The sequence below is a fragment of the Oncorhynchus mykiss genome, chromosome 23 (genome assembly GCF_057628025.1).
Source record: "Oncorhynchus mykiss isolate SJ-2025 chromosome 23, ASM5762802v1, whole genome shotgun sequence".
NCBI classification, from domain to species: Eukaryota; Metazoa; Chordata; class Actinopteri; order Salmoniformes; family Salmonidae; genus Oncorhynchus; species Oncorhynchus mykiss.
The window spans coordinates 13,439,885-13,461,314 of NC_143044.1; the positions used below are offsets into that span (position 1 = coordinate 13,439,885).

Below are 21,430 nucleotides of genomic sequence, written 5' to 3' on the forward strand. Positions count from 1 at the left end.
TCTTTATCCGAATAATAGTGTTTATCCGAATAATTTATTTTTTTAAAGTTATGTCCCCCCCCACTTCTAAAACAAAAGTTGTGCCCCTATGTTGATAGCTATAAGAGATATGGTGAACAGTCCTAGTACCAAGCCAATCAAAGGGCAATGTAAAGCTACTGTTTATACCTGTCAAATTCCTTCTGATCTACACGAAGTGCCTAGGTGCAAGAGGCTAGATGCTGTTTCTGGATTGGGGGGTGAACATCACTCTAAAAATTCCTTCACACTCGACGGGAGAGTGGGCATAGATGAGCACGTCCTAGCACCATTGCAATGGACTTTGGGTAATGGAATCTCATGTTATCAGCTGGGAGAGGTCTCCGATTATAAGTCTCTCTGAGGGGAACTGGGAGCATATTTAGTGCTGAATAAAAAATAGAGCCCTAGCCCCTCCTTATAACCACTCTAAATAATAATATAGGCATTCATCAGATGCTTTTATTCAATGCAACTTTGAGTTCATATGTGACTGGTGGCCACTAAAGTGCCTTCTATCCCACTGTATCGCCAGCCAAGTGCGTCTAGCAGGCTAATTAAGGGTGTGGTTGTGCCAGTTTATTTAAGCAGAGCGCTTCCTTCTGCCGGGAGATTATTTTATCATTTGGAAGGTAGGCATGCCTTTGGAGTATGAGAGCAGTGACAGTGACAGCCCAAATCCAGAGAGTCTTATTCTAATATTCTGAAAGTATTGTGTGTATAACAGCGCTAGTATTGTGTGTATAACAGCGCCAGTATTGTGTGTATAACAGCGCCAGTATTGTGTGTATAACAGCGCCAGTAAACGTTACACTGAGTTCCTCTCTCCTCTTCCTTGGACACGCCCAGCGGGTGAGACAGAGGGATAGAAGTGGCCACTGGTCACATATTAAATGATAGTCGTTTTGGAGAAAATAATCTGATTAATGACTATATTATTATTTATTATTATTATTTATTTATTGAATCTGTTTTGTCACCAAAGCCCCATATACTACCCACCATTGCGACCTGTACGCTCTCGTTGGCTGGCCCTCGCTTCATACTCGTCGCCAACCCCACTAGCTCCAGGTCATCTACAAGACCCTGCTAGGTAAAGTCCCCCCTTATCTCAGCTCGCTGGCCACCATAGCAGCACCCACTTGTAGCACGCGCTCCAGCAGGTATATCTCTCTGGTCACCCCCAAAACCAATTCTTACTTTGGCCACCTCTCCTTCCAGTTCTCTGCTGCCAATGACTGGAACGAACTACGAAAATCTCTGAAAATGGAAACACTTATCTCCCTCACTAGCTTTAAGCACCAGCTGTCAGAGCAGCTCACAGATCACTGCACCTGTACATAGCCCATCTGTAATTTAGCCAAAACAACTACCTCTCCCCCTACTGTATTTATTTATTTTGCTCCTTTGCACCCCATTATTTATATCTCTACCTTGCACATTCTTCTACTGCAAATCTACCATTCCAGTGTTTTACTTGCTATATTGTATTTACTTTGCCACCATGGCCTTTTTTTGCCTTTACCTCCCTTATCTCACCTCATTTGCTCACATCGTATATAGACTTGTTTCTACTGTATTATTGACTGTATGTTTGTTTTACTCCATGTGTAACTCTGTGTCCTTGTATGTGTAGAACTGATTTGCTTTACCTTGGCCAGGCCGCAATTGTAAATGACAGCTTGTTCTCAACTTGCCTACCTGACTAAATAAAGGTGAAATAAAATAAATAAATAAAATAGTGGCTAGGTAGTCGGAGCTTCATTTTGCACGCCACCGGTTACACACCTGTCCAATATACACTGAATGGTCCATGACATAGACTGACCAAGCGAATCCAGGTGAAAGCTATGGGCCCTTATTGATGTAAATCCACTTCTGTCACTGTAGATGAAGGGGATGAAATAGGTTAAAGAATGATTTTTAAGCCTTGAGACAATTGAGACATGGATTGCTTATGTGTGCCATTCATAGGGTGAATGGCCAAGACAAAACATTTAAGTGCCTTTGTACATGGTATGGTAGTGCGTGCCAGGCAGACCGGTTTGAGTGTGTCAAGAACTGCAACGCTGCTGGGCTTTTCACGCTCAACAGTTTCCAGTGTGTATCAAGAATGGTCCACCACCCAAAGGACATCCAGTCAACTTGACACAACTGTGGGAAGAAATTGAATCAACATTGGCCAGCATTTGTACACTCAGTGTATGTACCCCACGCAGGAATCCGACCCACAACCCTACCAGCCCACTGATCCATGAGACTTAACAATACTCTATATCTGTACTAATAAACTCAGTCCCATGCCTCCTAATCGAGCTTCAGTGACTAAGGGTTCTGTTCCTGACTCACCCTCTCCTCTCAAATCGATATTCAAAAGGCAAGCGGGCATGAATCAAAAAACAATGAGGGAGTGTCAAATAAGAGCGAGAGAAAATCACTTCGCAGCCATTTAGAAATTAAGCTCTCTCTCTCTCCCTCTCCCTCTCCCTTTCTCCAAACAGGGGGAGTCATCCACCTGATTGATTTCTGTAAATTCACAATCCTATAATAGATGAGCTTGAAAAAAAAAAAGATTCCTCCTTTTGCTATTTGCAAAATTGGAAAGCAGTAAAGGGTGCCAGCTTTGTGGCTGGCCCCTGTAGGCGTAGAATAAAGGACAGAGAGGAGTGTGTGTGTGTGTGTGTGTGTGTGTGTGTGTGTGTGTGTGTGTGTGTGTGTGTGTGTGTGCATGCGTTTAGGTGGGGGGTTAAAAATAATGACAACTGCCTTTACATCATACTGACAAAAATAAAAGTGTAGCCCATACTCAGTCACTCTCCTCTGTTCCTATGCTAGTTGGTCTGTGCCCGCTGTGGTGAGGTGCAGTGGTCTGTGCCCTCTCTGGGTGGCACCTCACCACCATATGGCATCAACGGCATACAATATGCCACAGTCTGTCTTTCTGTCTTTCCCTCTCACTCACTCTTTCATTTTTTCTCTCTCTGGCAGGGTCTGCACTTCCACCCTCCCTCCCTTGCTTCCGCCGGAACTATTGCCATGCTGAGTGGCCCGCATGGTTTCACCTTCCCCCTCTCCCACCATCTATCCCTTTCTTTCAGTCTCTCACTCATCCCGCCTCAACCTCTCCCTCCTCCCCTCTCTTAATTCCTCTCCTCTGGTGTGCATACATATTCCTCAACCATAGTTAGCTTTTTTCCCTTCCTCCATCTCGCTCTTCTCTCCCTACTCTCTCTACTCTCTATTTAGCTCAGCGGCTCTCTGACACATTTCTTTCTATGACACACATGCTCTTTCCTCTCTTCATCTCTGCCTCCCTATTCCCTCAACCTATGCCCGGTTGGTCTTTTTGGTGATTATTTAGGTTCACCAACCTCAGGACACATGCACTATATTGATTATTGGCTATGCAACACAAACTCTCCTTGGGTACATGGAGTAACATTAATCTCCACTCTTTAGGAGCGTTCACGTGTCTTAGATTGGTCTGGAGGGCCTATCCTCATTACTGAGTGGGACTTCAAGAAGCCTACAGCTCGTAGACAATAACAATTCCCAGCAGAGAGAGAGAGAGAGAGAGAGCGATGGAGGGAGAGACGAGAGAAAGAGAGGAGATAGAGAGAGGGGGGGTTTTAGAGAGACAGAGGAAGATTCAGTCCACTTGAGAAGACACTCCACTCTGTCAATAACACACCTCATTACTTACACACTGTCACAAGCTTAAAGAGCACTAAAGTCACACACTCATACACGCGGGCAGGCCGACGCGCGTGCACACAGTAATTAGCCAGATACCTGAGGTTGTCTATTTTTACACCACATTTTAGGCTTTATAAAACTGATCAAAGACAGGCAGTGTGGAGGAGATAAAGAGGAAGAGATAGAGGAAAAGATTGAGCGATGGAAATAGAAGATGGGGAAGACAGATGGAGAGAGCACCAGAGCCAACTGCAGAGCTAAGTGGGTAGTGTGCTCCCCAGACACAACTGGGCTATTCCATGCTAACGGAATTACGCTTGGACTTTTTCACTTTAAAATGTATGCCAAACAAAACCATTGATTTCATAGTTTAACAAACCACACAACTCTATGCACAAGGACTACTTTGAACAATTTACAAAGAACATTTGACAAAAATACATTTACTGGAAGAACTGTGTAGATGCAAAGTTTGGTAACAGAATTACGGTAAAATCTCCCTCAGTTTTTATGTAATCACATTTTCAAAAACTCTGTTAATTAAATATCTACTTGAATTAAGATTCAAATATGTCTGCAGAAAGAATGGCGTTGTCAGCTATGACACCTTGAGTTAGAAAAAAATACATGTTTATTTTTGAACTACAGTAGGCGAAGTGGATTTGACTGGGTAATGGAATTCCGGTAACTGAATGACATCATGGGTACCTGATCTGTACTTTACAGAAATGCACAATTAGTGATATGAATATCATTCTCTTCCTGGTGATTTTTCCTGAATAGGTACACAACGGTAGAACAATTTAACGCCCTTATTTGCATGTGGGTACTATTCTACACACAGGCTATTATTGTAATGAGCTAACCTTTGGTTGGTCTGGACCAGACCAAATCTGAAACAATCATAGACGACTATGTTTCACGAGTTTGGACATCGCGGTACAGCACAGTAGAGCAGAGTAGAGTTTAGTACAGTACAGTAAAGCACATCACAGTAGAGTTCAGTACATTATACTGTACTGTACTCTAGTGCGCTCTAATGCAGGGGTTCTCAAAGTGGGGTCCGGGTCTGTGGTACTGCAGGGGTCCATGACCAGATCTCAAAACAAGATTTAAAAAAATATAATTATTCAATGAATTTTAGAACAAGATGAAATTACTTTTGGCCAAGGGATCAGTGAAATAAGTTTAGGGGATGTAACACAACACAATGTAATATTAGGAATCTACAATTGAACCCTGTGCAACATGGGCCTGGGAGGCTCACGGATAATGGTATCCACAGTACTCCACCAATTATACATTTTTTTCAACTCAATATCCTCCCAAAGAATCTATCTTCCTCATGGTACAATGTGTAGAATTGCATGAAATTAGGTGCTAAGAGATGGGCCTTTAAAATGTTCCTTTTCAGGGCCCAAGACTTGGTTCGAAGTCATAGTTTATTTTTTATTATTTTTTACCTCAATCGAGTTGTGTTCTGATTATGAGGGGGTGATGTATTTAATACCACAAAAGGGGCCCCAAAAACTCCCTAGTCTTTGCCGATGACACGCATACCCATAACAAGATGCAGCCACCACCATGCTAGAAAATATGAAGAGTGGTACTCAGTGGTGTGTTATGTTGGATTGTCCCCCAAACATAATGCTTTGTTTTCAGGACATAAAGTTAATTTATTTACCACATTTTTTGCACTTTTACTTAAGTGTCTTATTGCAAATTGGATGCATGATGTGGAATATGTGTATTCTGTAAATGCTTTCTTCTTTTTACTCTGTCAATTAGGTTAGTATTGTGGAGTAACTACAATGTTGTTGATCCATCCTCAGTTAACTCTTATCACAGCCATTAAACTCTAACTGTTTTAAAATCACCATTGGCCTCATGGTGAAATCCCTGAGCGGTTTCCTTCCTCTCCGGCAACTGAGTTAGGAAGGATGCCTGTATCTTTGTAGTGACTGGGTGTATTGATACACCATCCAAAGTGTAATTGATAACTTCACCATGCTCAAAGGGATAGTCAATGTTTGCTTTATTTAAATGTTTACCCATCTACCAATAGGCACTCTTCTTTGTGAGGCATTGCAAAACCTCCCTGATCTTTGTGGTTGAATTTGTGTTTGAAATTCACTGTTCGTCTGAGGGACTAGATACGTGTATATGTGGAGTACAGAGATGAGGTAGTTATTCAAAAATCATGTTAAAACCTCTATTGGATTGGTGGGTCCCCCTCGGGGCAGTTGAGCTAACGTAGGCTAGTGTGCAAAGTTTTAGATGATCCAGTGAAACTGTAACGGTTTTCTTCAGTCTCCTCCTCTGATGAAGAGGTAGAACAAGGATCGGACCAAAATGCAGCGTGTAGATTGCGATCCATGTTTTAATGAACAAACGTAAAACACGAATCAATACAAACACTACAAAATAAAGAACGTGATGAACGTAACGAAAACCTAAACAGCCTATCTGGTGAAAACACATAGACAGGAACAATCACCCACAAACACACAGTGAACCCCAGGCTACCTAAATATGGTTCCCAATCAGAGACAATGACGAACACCTGCCTCTGACTGAGAACCATATCAGGCTGAACATAGAAATAGACAAACAAGACATGAAACATAGAATGCCCACTCAGATCACACCCTGACCAATCAAAACATAGAAAATACAAAGTAAACTATGGTCAGGGCGTGACAGTACCCCCCCCCCAAGGTGCGGACTCCGGCCGCAAAACCTGAACCTATAGGGGAGGGTCTGGGTGGGCATCTGTCCGCGGTGGCGGCTCTGGCGCTGGACGTGGACCCCACTCCATGACAGTTTTAATCCCCCTCCTAAACGTCCCTAAATAGGTTACCCACCACAATGATAACATGGGACAGAGGGACAGCTCGGGACAGAGGTAACTCGGGACAGATGGGTAGCTCAGCCCTGAGAGGAAGCTCAGCACTGAGAAGAAGCTCAGCACTGAGAAGAAGCTCAGGCAGGTGGTTAGATCCGGCAGATCCTGGCTGGCTGGCGGTTCTGGAAGATCCTGGCTGACTGGCGGATCCGGAAGATCCTGGCTGACTGGCGGATCTGGGAGAATCTGGACGACTGGCAGATCTGGGAGAATCTGGCCGACTGGCAGATCTGGAAGAGTCTGGTCGACTGGCAGATCTGGAAGAGTCTGGTCGACTGGCAGATCTGGAAGAGTCTGGTCGACTGGCAGATCTGGAAGAGTCTGGTCGACTGGCAGATCTGGAAGAGTCTGGACGACTGGCAGATCTGGAAGAGTCTGGACGACTGGCAGATCTGGAAGAGTCTGGACGACTGGCAGATCTGGAAGAGTCTGGACGACTGGCAGATCTGGAAGAGTCTGGACGACGGGCAGATCTGGAAGAGTCTGGACGACTGGCAGATCTGGAAGAGTCTGGTCGACTGGCAGATCTGGAAGAGTCTGGACGACTGGCAGATCTGGAAGAGTCTGGACGACTGGCAGATCTGGAAGAGACTGGTCGACACAGACTGGCTGCTCTGGCTGCTCCATGCTGACTGACAGCTCTGGCTGCTCCATGCTGGCAGACTGCTCTGGCTGCTCCATGATGACTGGTAGCTCTGGCTGCTCCATGCTGACTGGCTGCTCCATGCTGACTGGCAGCTCTGGCTGCTCCATGCTGACTGGCTGCTCCATGCTGACTGGCAGCTCTGGCTGCTCCATGCTGACTGGCTGCTCTGGCTGCTCCATGCTGACTGGCTGCTCCATGCTGACTGGCTGCTCCATGCTGACTGGCGGCCCTGGCTGCTCCATGCTGACTGGCGGCCCTGGCTGCTCCATGCTGACTGGCGGCCCTGGCTGCTCCATGCTAACTGGCAGCTCTGGCGGCTCCTTGCAGACTGGCAGCTCTGGCGGCTCCTTGCAGACTGGCAGCTTTGGCGGCATCCTGCAGACTGGCAGCTCTGGCGGCTCCTTGCAGACTGGCAGCTCCATGCAGACTGGCAGCTCCTTGCAGACTGGCAGCTCCTTGCAGACTGGCAGCTCCTTGCTAACTGGCAGCTCTAAGCTAACTGGCAGCTCTAAGCTAACTGGCAGCTCTATGCTAACTGGCAGCTCTATGCTAACTGGCAGCTCTATGCTAACTGGCAGCTCTATGCTAACTGGCAGCTCTATGCTAACTGGCAGTTCTGAACAGGCGGGAGACTCCGGCAGCGCTGTAGAGAAGGCAGGCTCTAACAGCGCTAAACAGGCGGGAGACTCCGACAGCGCTGAAGAGAAGGGAGGCTCTGGCAGCGCTGGACAGGCGAGGCGCACTGTAGGCCTGATGCGTGGTGCTGGCACTGGTGGTACTGGGCCGAGGACACGCACAGGAAGCCTAGTGCGGGGAGCTGCTACCGGAGGGCTGGGGTGTGGAGGTGGTACTGGAAAAACCGGACCGTGCAGGCGCACTGGAGCTCTTGAGCACCGAGCCTGCCCAACCTTACCTGGTTGAATGCTCACGGTCGCCCTGCCAGTGCGGCGAGGTGGAATAGCCCGCACTGGACTATGCAGGCGAACCGGAGACACCGAGCGCAAGGCTGGTGCCATGTAAACCGGCCCAAGGAGACGCACTGGGGACCAGCTGCGTAGAGCCGGCTTCATGGCATTAGGCTCGACGCTCAATCTAGCCCGGCAGACACGCGGAGCTGGAATATACCGCACCGGGCTATGCACCCGCACTGGAGACACCGTGCGCACCACTGCATAACACGGTGCCTGTCCGGTCTCTCTAGCCCCCCGGTAAGCACAGGGAGTCTGCCCAGGTCTCCTACCTGGCGTAGCCATACTCCCTGTTAGCCCCCCCCCAAGAAATTTTTGGGGCTGCTTCTCAGGCTTCCATCCGCTACGTCGTGCTGCCTCCTCATATCTGCGCCTCTCCGCTTTCGCCGCCTCCAGTTCTTCTTTGGGGCGGCGATATTCTCCTGGCTGAGCCCAGGGTCCTCTTCCTTCTAATTCGTCCTCCCATGTCCATACCTCCTCTTTGGGCTGCTCCTTTGGGCGGCTACACTCCCCTGGTTTAGCCCAGGGTCCTCTCCCGTCGATGATTTCCTCCCATGTCCAGAAATCCTTATTTAGCGTCTCCTCGCGCTGCTCCTGCCTGTTGACACGCTGCTTGGTCCTTTTGTGGTGGGTGATTCTGTAACGGTTTTCTTCAGTCTCCTCCTCTGATGAAGAGGTAGAACAAGGATCGGACCAAAATGCAGCGTGTAGATTGCGATCCATGTTTTAATGAACAAACGTAAAACACGAATCAATACAAACACTACAAAATAAAGAACGTGATGAACGTAACGAAAACCTAAACAGCCTATCTGGTGAAAACACATAGACAGGAACAATCACCCACAAACACACAGTGAACCCCAGGCTACCTAAATATGGTTCCCAATCAGAGACAATGACGAACACCTGCCTCTGACTGAGAACCATATCAGGCTGAACATAGAAATAGACAAACAAGACATGAAACATAGAATGCCCACTCAGATCACACCCTGACCAATCAAAACATAGAAAATACAAAGTAAACTATGGTCAGGGCGTGACAGAAACATTGCATTTCTGTTCAAAATGTTGTATCAAGACTGCCCAAATGTGCCTAATTGGTTTATTATTAACTTTTCATGTTCAAAATTGTGCACTCTCCTCAAACAATAGCATGGTATCCTTTCACTGCAATAGCTACTGTAAATTGGACAGTGCAGTTAGATTAACAAGAATTTAAGCTTTCTGCCAATATCAGACATTGTCTATGTCCTGGGAGATTTTCTTGTTACTTACAACCTCATGCTAATCACATTAGCCTACGTTAGCTCAACTGTCCTGAGGATGGGACACCGATCACGAAGAAGTTTTAAGACTTTTTCTGGTCGATATTGTCTAAGACCCCTCCTTTTTACACTACATTTTAGCGTCACAGATGTTCAGGATGGAAAACAGCTGAAAAATGTATATCTGCCTACATTTAGAAAATATATAGACCATTTGACACCCAATTTAACATGCTCCTCTGAGCTTCACATGTTGTTGCTCATGGGTCCTTTCACATGGAAATGCCCAGCTTCATATGGCTTGGCAAAGTCGTACAGAGCTCTCCCTTTGGCAGGGTGGGAAGTGCACCGTCTACAATCACACATACCATCACACACAAACACACTTCTGTATGAAGCTCCATCTTCAGTAGGGTGGGCAACGCCTACACACACACACATGCATGTACATGCACATACACGTACACGCACACACACACACACACACACTCACACCGAGCTGAACCACACAAGGAACAATATCCTGTAACTGCAGAGAAATACAGGACATAAGCCATGCTAGGTTGTGTTGAGTTAGCTGTGTACTAACTGTGCTTCTCTTGTGTGTGTACAGTATCCATGCTTTCTCCTGTGAAGACACACAGAAGTAAGCAGTCAGGAACTCCATGCATATTCTACACGTGATTAAAAGCAGTCTCTTGACACTGGAGCCATGGCAATGGCCCAAAAACACTGCAGTCCACTCCTGAGCTTTGGGATTGGCCGGTAGTCACTTCCTGTGCTCTGTGATTGGCTAGTATCCTCCCAGGCGTATCTCTGCTCCAAAGAGTATAACAGTGAAAGAAGCTGGGCCTTATATATGGTACCAGCCAAAAGTTTGGACACACCTACTTATAAAAGGGATTTTCTTTATTTGTACTATTTTCTACATTGTAGAATAATAGTGAAGACAACAAAACTATGAAATAACACACATGGAATCACGTAGTAAACAAAAAAGTGTTAAACAAATCAAAATATACTTTAGATTTTAGATTCGTCAAAGTAGCCAATCTTTGCATTGATGACAGCTTTGCACACTCTTGCTATTCTCTCAACCAGCTTCATGAGGAATGCTTTTCCAATGGTCGTGAAGGGGTTTCCACATATTCTGAGCCGTTGTTGGTTGCTTTTCCTTCACTCTGCAGTCCAACTTATTCCAAACCATCTCAATTGCGTTGAGGTCGGGTGATTGTGGAGGCTTGGTCATCTGATGCAGATTACACAGCCTGGAGGTGTGTTGGGTCATTGTCCTGTTGAAAAACAAATGATAGTCCCACCAAGCGCAAACCAGATGGGATGGCATATCACTGCAGAATGTGGTAGTGATGCTGGTCAAGTGTTCCTAGAATTCTAAATAAATTACTGACAGTGTCACCAGCAAAGCACCCCACACCCTACTCCTCCATGCTTCACAGTGGGAACCACACATGCGGAGGAGATCATCCGTTCATCTACTCTGTGTCTCACAAAGACACGGTGGTTGTTGGAACCAAAAATGTCAAATTTGGGCTCATCAGACTCATCAGACTACAGGACAGATTTCCAATATCCACTCCTCGTGTTTCTTGGCCCAAGCAAGTCTCTTCTTATTATTGTGTCCTTTAGTAGTGGTTACTACATGATTCCATATGTGTCATTTAATAGTTTTGATTGCGTCACTATTATTCTACAATGTGGAAAATAGTCAAAAAGAAAGAAAGAAAAACCCTTGAATGAGTAGGTGTGTCCAAATGTTTGACTGGTACTGTATGTGCATCGTTACAGAATGTTACAAACATACATTCCTGTCATATAGAGATAAGAGTAATGTAAGCTCTATATGGTAAATATAAAGTTACAGAAACTGTGACTTATGCTAGCTAATGTTTGACTTGAGTTTTAGGTGATGCTAATGCTAAGAGGTTATCTTACATAGCCTGTGTTGCTCAGTGGGCAGGAGCAGGGACGAAACCAGGGTCTGAGTTTTAGTGAAGCCCGGACGGATGGATTGCATTTCTATCCAATTTAATCAGTCTAATATACTTTTTGGAGAACAGCAATAGGAATCAAAAATGACCCTAACCATTATCACATTGGTTGCTGTAATTTCATTTACTTCAGTCGATCTACAAACACATAACCTATAAACTATACAATTAGCCGCTACACATGAACTCACATTAACTTAGTACAGCGATTCAAAATTATAATTTCATACGTACAGAGGGATCTTTTAGCAGAAAATTATATTATTACCAAAAAGTAAACAAATCATTTTGCTTTACAGAAGAAAAAAAATAGTTGCAATTTTACAGCTAATTTCCTGCAATTTGATACATTTTGCTGACATATGCCATGTTAATATGATATACAGTGCCATGCAAAAGTATTCATCCCCCTTGGCGTTTTTCATATTTTGTTGCATTACAACCTGTAATTTAAATTGATTTTTATTTGGATTTCATGTAATGGACATACACAAAATAGTCCAAATTGGTGAAGTGAAATGAAAAAAAATGACTTGTTTCAATAAAAAAAAAAAAATGTAAAAACAGAAAAGTGGTGCGTGCATATGTATTCACCCGCTTTACTATGAAGCCCCTAAATAAGATCTGGTGCAACCAATTACCTTCAGAAGTCACATAAGTAGTTAAATTAAGCCCACATGTGTGCAATCTAAGTGTCACATGATCTGTCACATGATCTCAGTATATGTACACCTGTTCTGAAAGGCCCCAGAGTCAGCAACACCACTAAGCAAGCGGCACCATGAAGACCAAGGAGCTCTCCAAAAAGGTCAGCGACAAAGTTGTGGAGAAGTACAGATCAGGGTTGGATTAGAAAAAATATCAGAAACTTTGAACATCCCACGAGCACCATTTAATCCATTATTTAAAAAATTGAAAGAATATGGCACCACAACAAACCTGCCAAGAGAGGGCCGCCCACCAAAACTCACAGACCAGGCAAGGAGGGCATTAATCAGAGAGGCAACAAAGAGACCAAAGATAACCCTGAAAGAGCTGCAAAACTACACAGTGGAGATTGAAGTATCTGTCCGTAGGACAACTTTAAGCCGTATTACTCCACAAAGCTGGGCTTTACGGAAGAGTGGCCAGAAAAAAAGCCATTGCTTAATGAAAACAATAAGCAAACAAGTTTGGTGTTCACCAAAAGGCAGGTGGGAGACTACCCAAACATAATGGAAGAAGGTACTCTGGTCAGATGAGACTAAAATGTAGCTTTTTGGCCATCAAGGAAAACGCTATGTCTGGCGCAAACTCAACACCTTTCATCACCCCGAGAATACCATCCCTACAGTGAAGCATGGTGGTGGCAGCATCATGCTGTGGGGATGTTTTTCATTGGCAGGGACTGGGAAACTGGTCAGATTTGAAGGAATGATGGATGGTGCTAAATACAGGGAAATTCTTGAGGGAAACATTTCAGTCTTCCAGAGATTTGAGACTGGGATGGAGGTTCACCTGCCAGCACGACAATGAACCTAAGCATACTGCTAAAGCAACACTTGAGTGGTTTAAGGGGAAACATTTAAATGTCTTAGAATGGCCTAGTCAAAGCCCAGACCTCAATCCAAAGATTGCTGTACACCAGCGGAACTCACCCAACTTGAAGGAGCTGGAGCAGTTTTGCCTTGAAGAATGTGTAAAAATCACAGTGGCTACATGTGCCAGGCTTATAGAGACATACCCCAAGAGACTTGCAGCTGTAATTGACTTTGGAGGTTGAATAGTTATGCACGCTCAAGTTCTGTTTTTTAGTCTTATTTCTTGTTTTTTTCACCCCCCAAAAAATATTTTGCATCTTCAAAGTGGTAGGCATGTTGCAACTGTATGAGTGAGAATGAAGGTCAAGGCCCCTGGACATGTTCCCTGCGTGCCGGGGTGGTAAATCAGCCATGATTACTACAAGTTTAGATAGCTGGCTAGACTAACTAGACTAATTTACCAATCCAAAAAGTTTTAACTGACATGTCAGTGAGTGAAATATAACAAGAGGAAAAATGCTAAGTGTCAAAATTGCACCTTGTGTATTCTACTATTCATACTCTCAACAGTAAGTTGAGACCCGACAGAGTTCCTAAATTATTATGTTTTTTCACATTCTCAATAAATACATGGCTGTTGAGGGCTCTTCCTTAACGTACAGAGAGTTATGAAAGCCTTTCTCTCTATTTGTTTATCTTTCTCTCTATCAACAGGAATAGTAGGTCTTCCATTCATTCATTCTGAATTCACTTCACTTGCCCTTTACAAAGATCTGCTTTGCATTTCTTGAGCTCCCCAAATTCATATGACAGATCAACATCTGTGCTCATCTAGGATCATATATAGAAAAACAGATAGTGCATGTACAAAACAGCCTGCATGTCAAGTGATACCAAATTCCTTATAGTTCACTGCTTTTCATCAAAGTAAAGTGCTTATCATTATCTGAATCCCGTGCTGACATTCCATATGTGTCAGAATACTGACCGGAATTCGTGGTATAATGTCACAATGGGCCGCATTCCCGGGATTCCTCTGGGAAGCAGGTGTGATTTACCCCTTCATCCCACCACTCTCTGATTCAACCTCTCACACACGCATGCATTATTGCACAAAACACACAAGTGAACGCAAAAAAAAAACACTCATATGGACAACCACACACACACACTGCAAATGTGCACGACTGTGCAGACATAATTACTTACAGTACGTACACACATAACATGTGTTCAATGTGCTACAGAGACAATCTCTATTACAGACATAAGTGTAAAGTAGTGTCCACACCTCCCACCACCTAAAACACTGAAACATACTGACAAACACTTACCCATTCTCAACTGCATCCTCAAACTTGCCTCAGTCAAAGGGAACTTAGATGCTGGACGTATAGTTGGCATACCGGTACTTCGATATGACATACTTATCACTCTGGATGGATACTGGCTGTTTTTCTCATCAGAGCCAGAGTGATAGGAAGTTGCTGGGCTCAGATTACCCAACCGCAATTTCTAACTTTCTAACCTCTAGGAGGATACAGAATATCTGACCCTGGACCAGCTGTTAGGGGCATCAGGCTTAACCACGTATCCACAGCACAAACCCATGTCAAAGACTAAAGGATGGCTCAATAGTACTTAAGAGTTAATTGACAAGTGATGTCCATCTTCTCACTGGGTTGTGGAATGTTGTCCATTAGCTTGGGGAGCTAACACAAATCTTCAGGTCTCAGGGAAGGTTACGCATTACGCGCGCCCCAAACCACATCCGTTACACTTCACCCCCATTCGACCACAATGTCCTCAGAGACCCATCCCGGGTTTAGGAAGCAATGTGACCGACTGGGCTCAAACCCAGGCTTTCTGACCACCCCAAGACTGTGTTACAGTAACCAGCTGACCATTAAAAAGAAATAGTAAGCAAAATATGGTTGTATAGTGGTTTTTACCTGACATCATTTTGCTGAGGAGGCTTCTTTTGGCCTACCAGGTTCACAGTTCTTGCTTGGATGGGCTTCTCCTCCCTGGAACACACAAAAGGGACAATGTGATTGGAATGTTGTCAGAAAACGTTGTCAAATGTTATACATCGGTGTGGTTTGAGGGTTCTTTAGAAGGTGTATGCATGACTCTCTATCTAGACATTGGTCGGATTCCTCTGCTCAGACGTTGCTGACACCTGCTAGATCTTACAATGCCTGAATAGGTATTTTACATATCAGCTAACCATATCATTTGTTATGGCAATCTGGTGCCAAAATGCACAATCGATGAAATGGCACCTAACCATTGGTTGATACATGCAACATCTGAGCACGGGAAGGCGATTAAACATTGGATGGGTGAAATTACCACATTCACAGTGTCATCACTAGTTACCACAGCCACAAAGTAATAAACCCCACCTATTTGTACAATTTATCTTATTAGGATGCGATTTTAAACTTAACCCTAACGTTAACCACACTGCTAACCTTATGCCTAAGCCTAACCTTAAATTAAGACCAAAAAGCACATTTTTGTTTTCATGAAGTGATATGATATAGCCAATTTTTACTTTGTGACTGTGCTATCTAGTGAAAACCCTTTCATAGCCTTAAAATCAAATCCACTACTTCCTGTTCTCCATCAACAATTAACCAACACCTGACCAATCAGAATAGAGAAAATAAGTTGCTATGTAGAACATAAATTACAATAACAAAGAACACTGATTCATTATATTTTAGAACTACACAACAATGACTTAAAAAATTATATTTCTGATAAAATAATTATACACTGGAATGTTTTCACTTTTACCTCAAAATATCTACTTTTTTCTTTTTTCCCCTCAGTAATCTGACACATCAATGGGTTGGTCCTCTGGTTATCTTGATCACAGATAAAACCGTTTGAGAACCCCACAACATGGAGGCGTCCTGTCTAAAACTGAAAGGGGTGACAGATCTGTTTTAACACACTGTGTTTGAGCTGTCATTAGATGGGTGTTATGAAAAAAAAATGGGTTCGATTGCAAATGTGTCTGACTGTCCAGTATTTCAGCTGTTCAAACCGCCATTCTTCAATTACACCGATTGGGTGAAAAAGTTGCTGTATAAGCAAAACCTAATTATTAGGAAACAGTACCAGAGGAGCACACTGAAATCTTACAACCATCAGATACTTTTTTTCTGACTGTGACCTATGCACGAAAATATCTGCACATACAGTACACACACCCACACATATGCAAGGGCAGATAGTATGAATACAAATGCAGTGTGTAAATATTGATATGGCAGATTGGATTAAATCTCAGTGTGTGTGTGTGTGTGTGTGTGTGTGTGTTTGTGTGTGATCAGTACCAGTTTGGACACACCTACCCATTCAAGGTTTTTCCTCTATTTTGACAATTTTCTACATTGTAGAATAATAGTGAAGACATCAAAACTATGAAATAAAACATATAGAATCATGTAGTAACCAAAAAAGTGTTTTAAACGAATCAAAATGTATTTTATATTTGAGATTCTTCAAAGGAGCCACCCTTTGCCTTGATGACAGCTTTGCACACACTTGGCATTCTCTCAACCAGCTTCATGAGGTAGTCACCTGGAGTGCATTTTCATTAACAGGTTTGCCTTGTTAAAAGTTCATTTGTGAAATGTCTTTCCTTCTTAATGCGTTTGAGCCAATCAGATGTTTTGTGACAAGGTAGGGGTGGTATACAGAAGATAGCCCTATTTGGTAAAAGACCAAGTCCATATTATGGCATGAACAGCTCAAACAAGTAAAGAGAAACGACAGTACATCACTACTTGAAGACATGAAGGTAAGTCAATACTGAAAATTTCAAAAACCATCAAGCACTATGATGAAACTGGCTCTCATGGGGACCACCACAGGAAATAAAGACCCAGAGTTACCTCTGCTGCATAGGATAAGTTCATTAGAGTTAACCGCACCTCAGATTGCAGCCCAAAAAAATGCTTCACAGAGTTCAAGTAACTGACACATCTCAACATCAACTGTTCAGAGGAGAATGCATGAATCAGGCCTTTGTGTTGGAATTGCTGCAAAGAAAGCACTACTAAAGGACACAAAAGAAGAAGAGACTTGCTTGGGCAAAGAAACACGAGGAGTGGAATTCTGTCCTTTGGTCTGATGAGTCCAAATGTAAGATTTTTGCTTCTAACCGCCATGTCTTTGTGAGACGCAGAGCAGGTGAACGGATGATCTCCGCATGTGTGGTTCCCACCGTGAAGCATGGAGGAGGAGGTGTGATGGTGTGGAGTGCTTTGCTGGTGACACTGTCAGTGATTTATTTAGAATTCAAGATATACTTAACCAGCAAGACTACCACAGCATTCTGTAGCGATACGCCATCCCATCTGGTTTGCGCTTAGTGGGACTATCATTTGTTTTCAACAGGACAATGACCCAAATCGCACCTCTAGGCTGTATAAGGACTATCTGACTAAGGACAGTGATGGAGTGCTGTATCAGATGACCTGACCTCCACAATCACCTGACCTCAACCCAATTGAGATGTTTGGGATGAGTTGGACCACAGAGTGAAGGAATAACAGCCAACAAGTGCTCAACATATGTGGGAACTCCTTCAAGACTGTTCCAGCTGAAACTGGTTGAGCGAATGCCAAGAGTGTGCAAATATGTCATCAAGGCAAAGGGTGGTACTTTGAAGAATCTCAAATGTAAAATATATTTTGATATGTTTAACACTTTTTTTTGTTACTACATGATTCCATATGTGTTATTTCATCGTTTTGATGTCTTCACTATTATTATACATTGTAGAAAATGTTAAAAAATTAAGAAAAACCCTTGAATGAGTAGGTTTGTCCAAACTTTTGACTGGAACTGTATATGGGGTGTCATAGTCCTGTGTCTATGTTTCATCAGTGCTTCTCACATTAGTGGGTTTATCGAATAGTTTTACAGCATAGAATGCGCAGATTAGATGACATATCAGTTCAACCCGCGTCTACTGTAATCTGATGTTGTGATTAGAGTGAATGATGCTATCAGATATAGGTGAGTTTTGTGAGTGGAAGACTTAAAAGGCTATTTTCCTCTCCAGAGTAAGGGCACACAGGCTACTGTAGCAATTAAGATCACAGAGCAAACCACATGAGCATGCGAAGCGTGCATGCGCACACACACACCCACAAATGCTATAGTGTTATAGGGCCAATGCATAGCCTAAAATGAAAATGATGCATGATCACTTATGCATTGGACACTTCCTTCTTTAGATGCAATAAATCGATCTGCAGTTTCAGTACAGGACCATCACTCTGCACAAGGAGCCTAAAATAGAACACAGACGTGAATAGCAGAGGAGTTCTCAAAGGAGCCCGGTTATTCGTTCTCTATAAGACTATGCGATAGCAGTGACTTGTTTAACGTCATATCACCTCGCTGCAGTTTGACAGGCAATCAGTGGAGTAATATGCTACTCAGATAAGGTTACGTCTAAATCACGATGACAAACCTTCGATTTTTTGTCGTGACAAATACAATAGACGTGCTCCTTCCACACCGACGCAAAGTCTGTGTGAAAATACTAAAATAGCACAGGCTGACTGTGCTGATTTTCGACCATCATCAACTATAATCAAACAGCACATAGGGCATGGACTAGGCTACATGCATTTACGCTAGCCAGTCTGTAGAGATGGGTTGTTGCAGCCTGATGCGAGAGTGCTGGCGCTGGCCTACATCGCTGTTATACTCAACCCACCGCATCGCCAAAGCAGCGACCTAACATGCAAACAGCTGTTGAGATGCGGGACGGAAACCCTCCGCTAGAGCAGATATGCACTGATTTTACAAGCAGAAATTAAGAGAATCTCGGTCGAATCACGTTGTGCAATCGCAGCCTGAAGTTAGCCTGTAGCCTGCGGACGCAGTGCTCGAGATACTGGGCTATAGGCTATATATAACCTATATAGCCAGCAATTTGTTCGGATATGACAGAACACATGATTGTATTGCCGGGAAATGGGTGAGGTTGAGAAGAAATTAGTTAGGGCATCAGAAGACACTGGAGTGTGACGCTCCTGCGTGTCTCAGGGACGACACACCCCTCTCTCCCCCCCCTTCTCTTTCTCTCCCTCCCTCTCTCACCCTGTTCGTCTCTTACACCTGTGACAGCGCTGACCCAACACATGCTTACTCAGAAACCTCTTCCTCCCTCTCTCTTTCACACACGCACACACACAGCGTGTTAGGGCATCTTAACTGTGTAGACTAAATTATAGGCTCTAGATGGATGAGAGTGAGGGCGAAAATAGGCTACACTATATTTGCCGAGAGGAACTGGGGCTATACATGCTGATACACACACACACACACACACACACACACACACACACACACACACACACACACACACACACACACACACACACACACACACACGTCAATAGCATTTTTGGTTAAGGTTAGGAAGGCAGATATTTGTATAGGTTTGGTATCTATTGGTAGCCTAGCGGCCGATGAGCAGCAGTATGAGCACCATCTCTGCACTACATCTCCCCAACATCTCCTGAGCAGAAATAGCCCCAGTGGCTCTCTTACTTTAACATGGCCTCTTCCTTCTCCTCCTCCTCCTTCTGTCGAGCTAACACGGCCATGATTATCTTCCTCTCTTCCTCAGTCAGATGGCTAAGGTCCGGCTCAGGCATGGACACCGGCGCAACGGGTGGGCGCGGGCCGCCCCGAGGGCCCACCGAGGCGGACATCTTCTCCCCCCTTCCTCGGCGGCTCGGATTACGGACAGAAATCCCGCTGGCGGAGCCCACGTATCACGACATGGCCCACGGACGAAGCAACGGCTTGGGCAAGTGATGCAAGGCTCTCATGGTGGCGGGCACCCACGGGTGTAGTGCTTCTTCGGTTCCTAGTCGCCTTTCCTCTGCCTCTCTCTCGCTCTTTTCTCTTCTCCCCCCCACCCCCCTCCCGCCCGCCTCTCCCCTCCACTTCCAGTTACCGGGAACCCATCTCTGGTGGAGAATGATACTCGGTCACCTGGGAAGGCTTAGTTTTCTTCACAGCGGAGAGATGTTACTCTGCCGCTGCTCAGGTTGATCCGCTGGCTGGGTGCCTTGTTTTCTAACGCAGCCGCGCTCTGCTGCTGATGCTGCCGCTGTCAGGGAGATGTAGAACAGTCAATGGGACCGCAGCCCCTGAAACGAGCACACCTTCTCACGCCGGGAGCGCGCATTGTCATTTGAGAATGGGGGTTCACCGTACAAGGCGCTTGCACAATTTTCTCTCTCACTTCACCAATGTGCTAGTGACGCGCTTCCCATCCTCCCTTCCTCGTGTGCGTGTGTGTCAGTAGTGTTGTTGTATCTTGTTAGGGCCCCAGCTCAAAATACTCGCAACACAAATTTAGCATTGGTTGCCTACCCTACACTAAAAATTTGTATGAGCCTATTTCAGGACCATGGACAGGGCAGTGGGCGGCCGGCGGCGAGACTCAAAACGAGATAACCAAAAGATGCCCCGTTTTTTTCATAAAACATTATTCCCTCTACCGTAATGAGAATTTGATTTGTATTTTAGTTTACAAATCAACTTAGCCTACATATCATACTATTGCATATTATTGTCAGTGAATTGCGCCCAACAAGAGTCGTAGCCTAACTGTTGGCTGCCTGTTTGAGATACTCACATCAGAAGTCTTTCACTTTCAGTTTAGCTCGACGCTGATGTTTCATAGTTAGGCTACATACACTATTACTAGTGCTAGAGTTTTGTGGAATTACTTTTGCGCCTTTAATGTCAAGAAACCTGTTTGAATTCGAGAACAACATTATTATTATTGCAAACAAAGATAATAATGATATTGAAAGCAGCAAAACAATAACCCAAAAGTATTGACAACAAAATAAATCATATTGCATGGAATTCATTTTGAATGGCAAGAGCAAATTAATGTTAAATCAATGCAATTTACAGATGGGCTATGTACAGGTGCAGTGATCTGTGAGTTGCTCTGACAGCTGGTGCTTAAAGTTAGTGAGGTAGATATGAGTCGCCAGCTTCAGTGATTTTTGCAATTCATTCCAGTCATTGGCATCAGAGAACTGAAGGAAAGGCGGCCAAAAGAGGAATTGGCTTTGGGGGTGACCAGTGAAATATACCTGCTGGAGTGCGTGCTACGGGTGGGTGATGCTATGGTGACCAGTGAGCTGAGATAAGGCGGGGCTATAGCTAGCAAAGACTTATAGATAACCTGGAGCCAGTGGGTTTGGCGATGAATATGAAGCGAGGGCCAGCCAATGAGAGCATACAGGTCGCAGTGGTGGGTAGCATATGGGGCTTTGGTGACCAAACGGATGGCACTGTGATAGACTGCATCCAATTTGTTGAGAAGAGTGT

General features: G+C 44.4%; 1 protein-coding gene across 1 annotated transcript in view; it reads right to left on the reverse strand.

Annotated features, from left to right (window-relative positions):
* LOC110503091 (regulating synaptic membrane exocytosis protein 1) overlaps positions 1–20,209 on the reverse strand; it is a 71,005-nt gene extending 50,796 nt beyond the window's left edge. The window contains exons 1-2 of the mRNA XM_090216931.1: positions 19,622–20,209; positions 14,986–15,060 (exon numbers count right to left, since the gene is read on the reverse strand). Of these exons, the coding sequence (XP_090073057.1) occupies positions 14,986–15,060; positions 19,622–19,785 (239 nt within the window). The 5' untranslated portion in view covers positions 19,786–20,209. The remainder of the gene's footprint in view (positions 1–14,985; positions 15,061–19,621) is intronic.
* Positions 20,210–21,430: the final 1,221 nt, after the last annotated feature.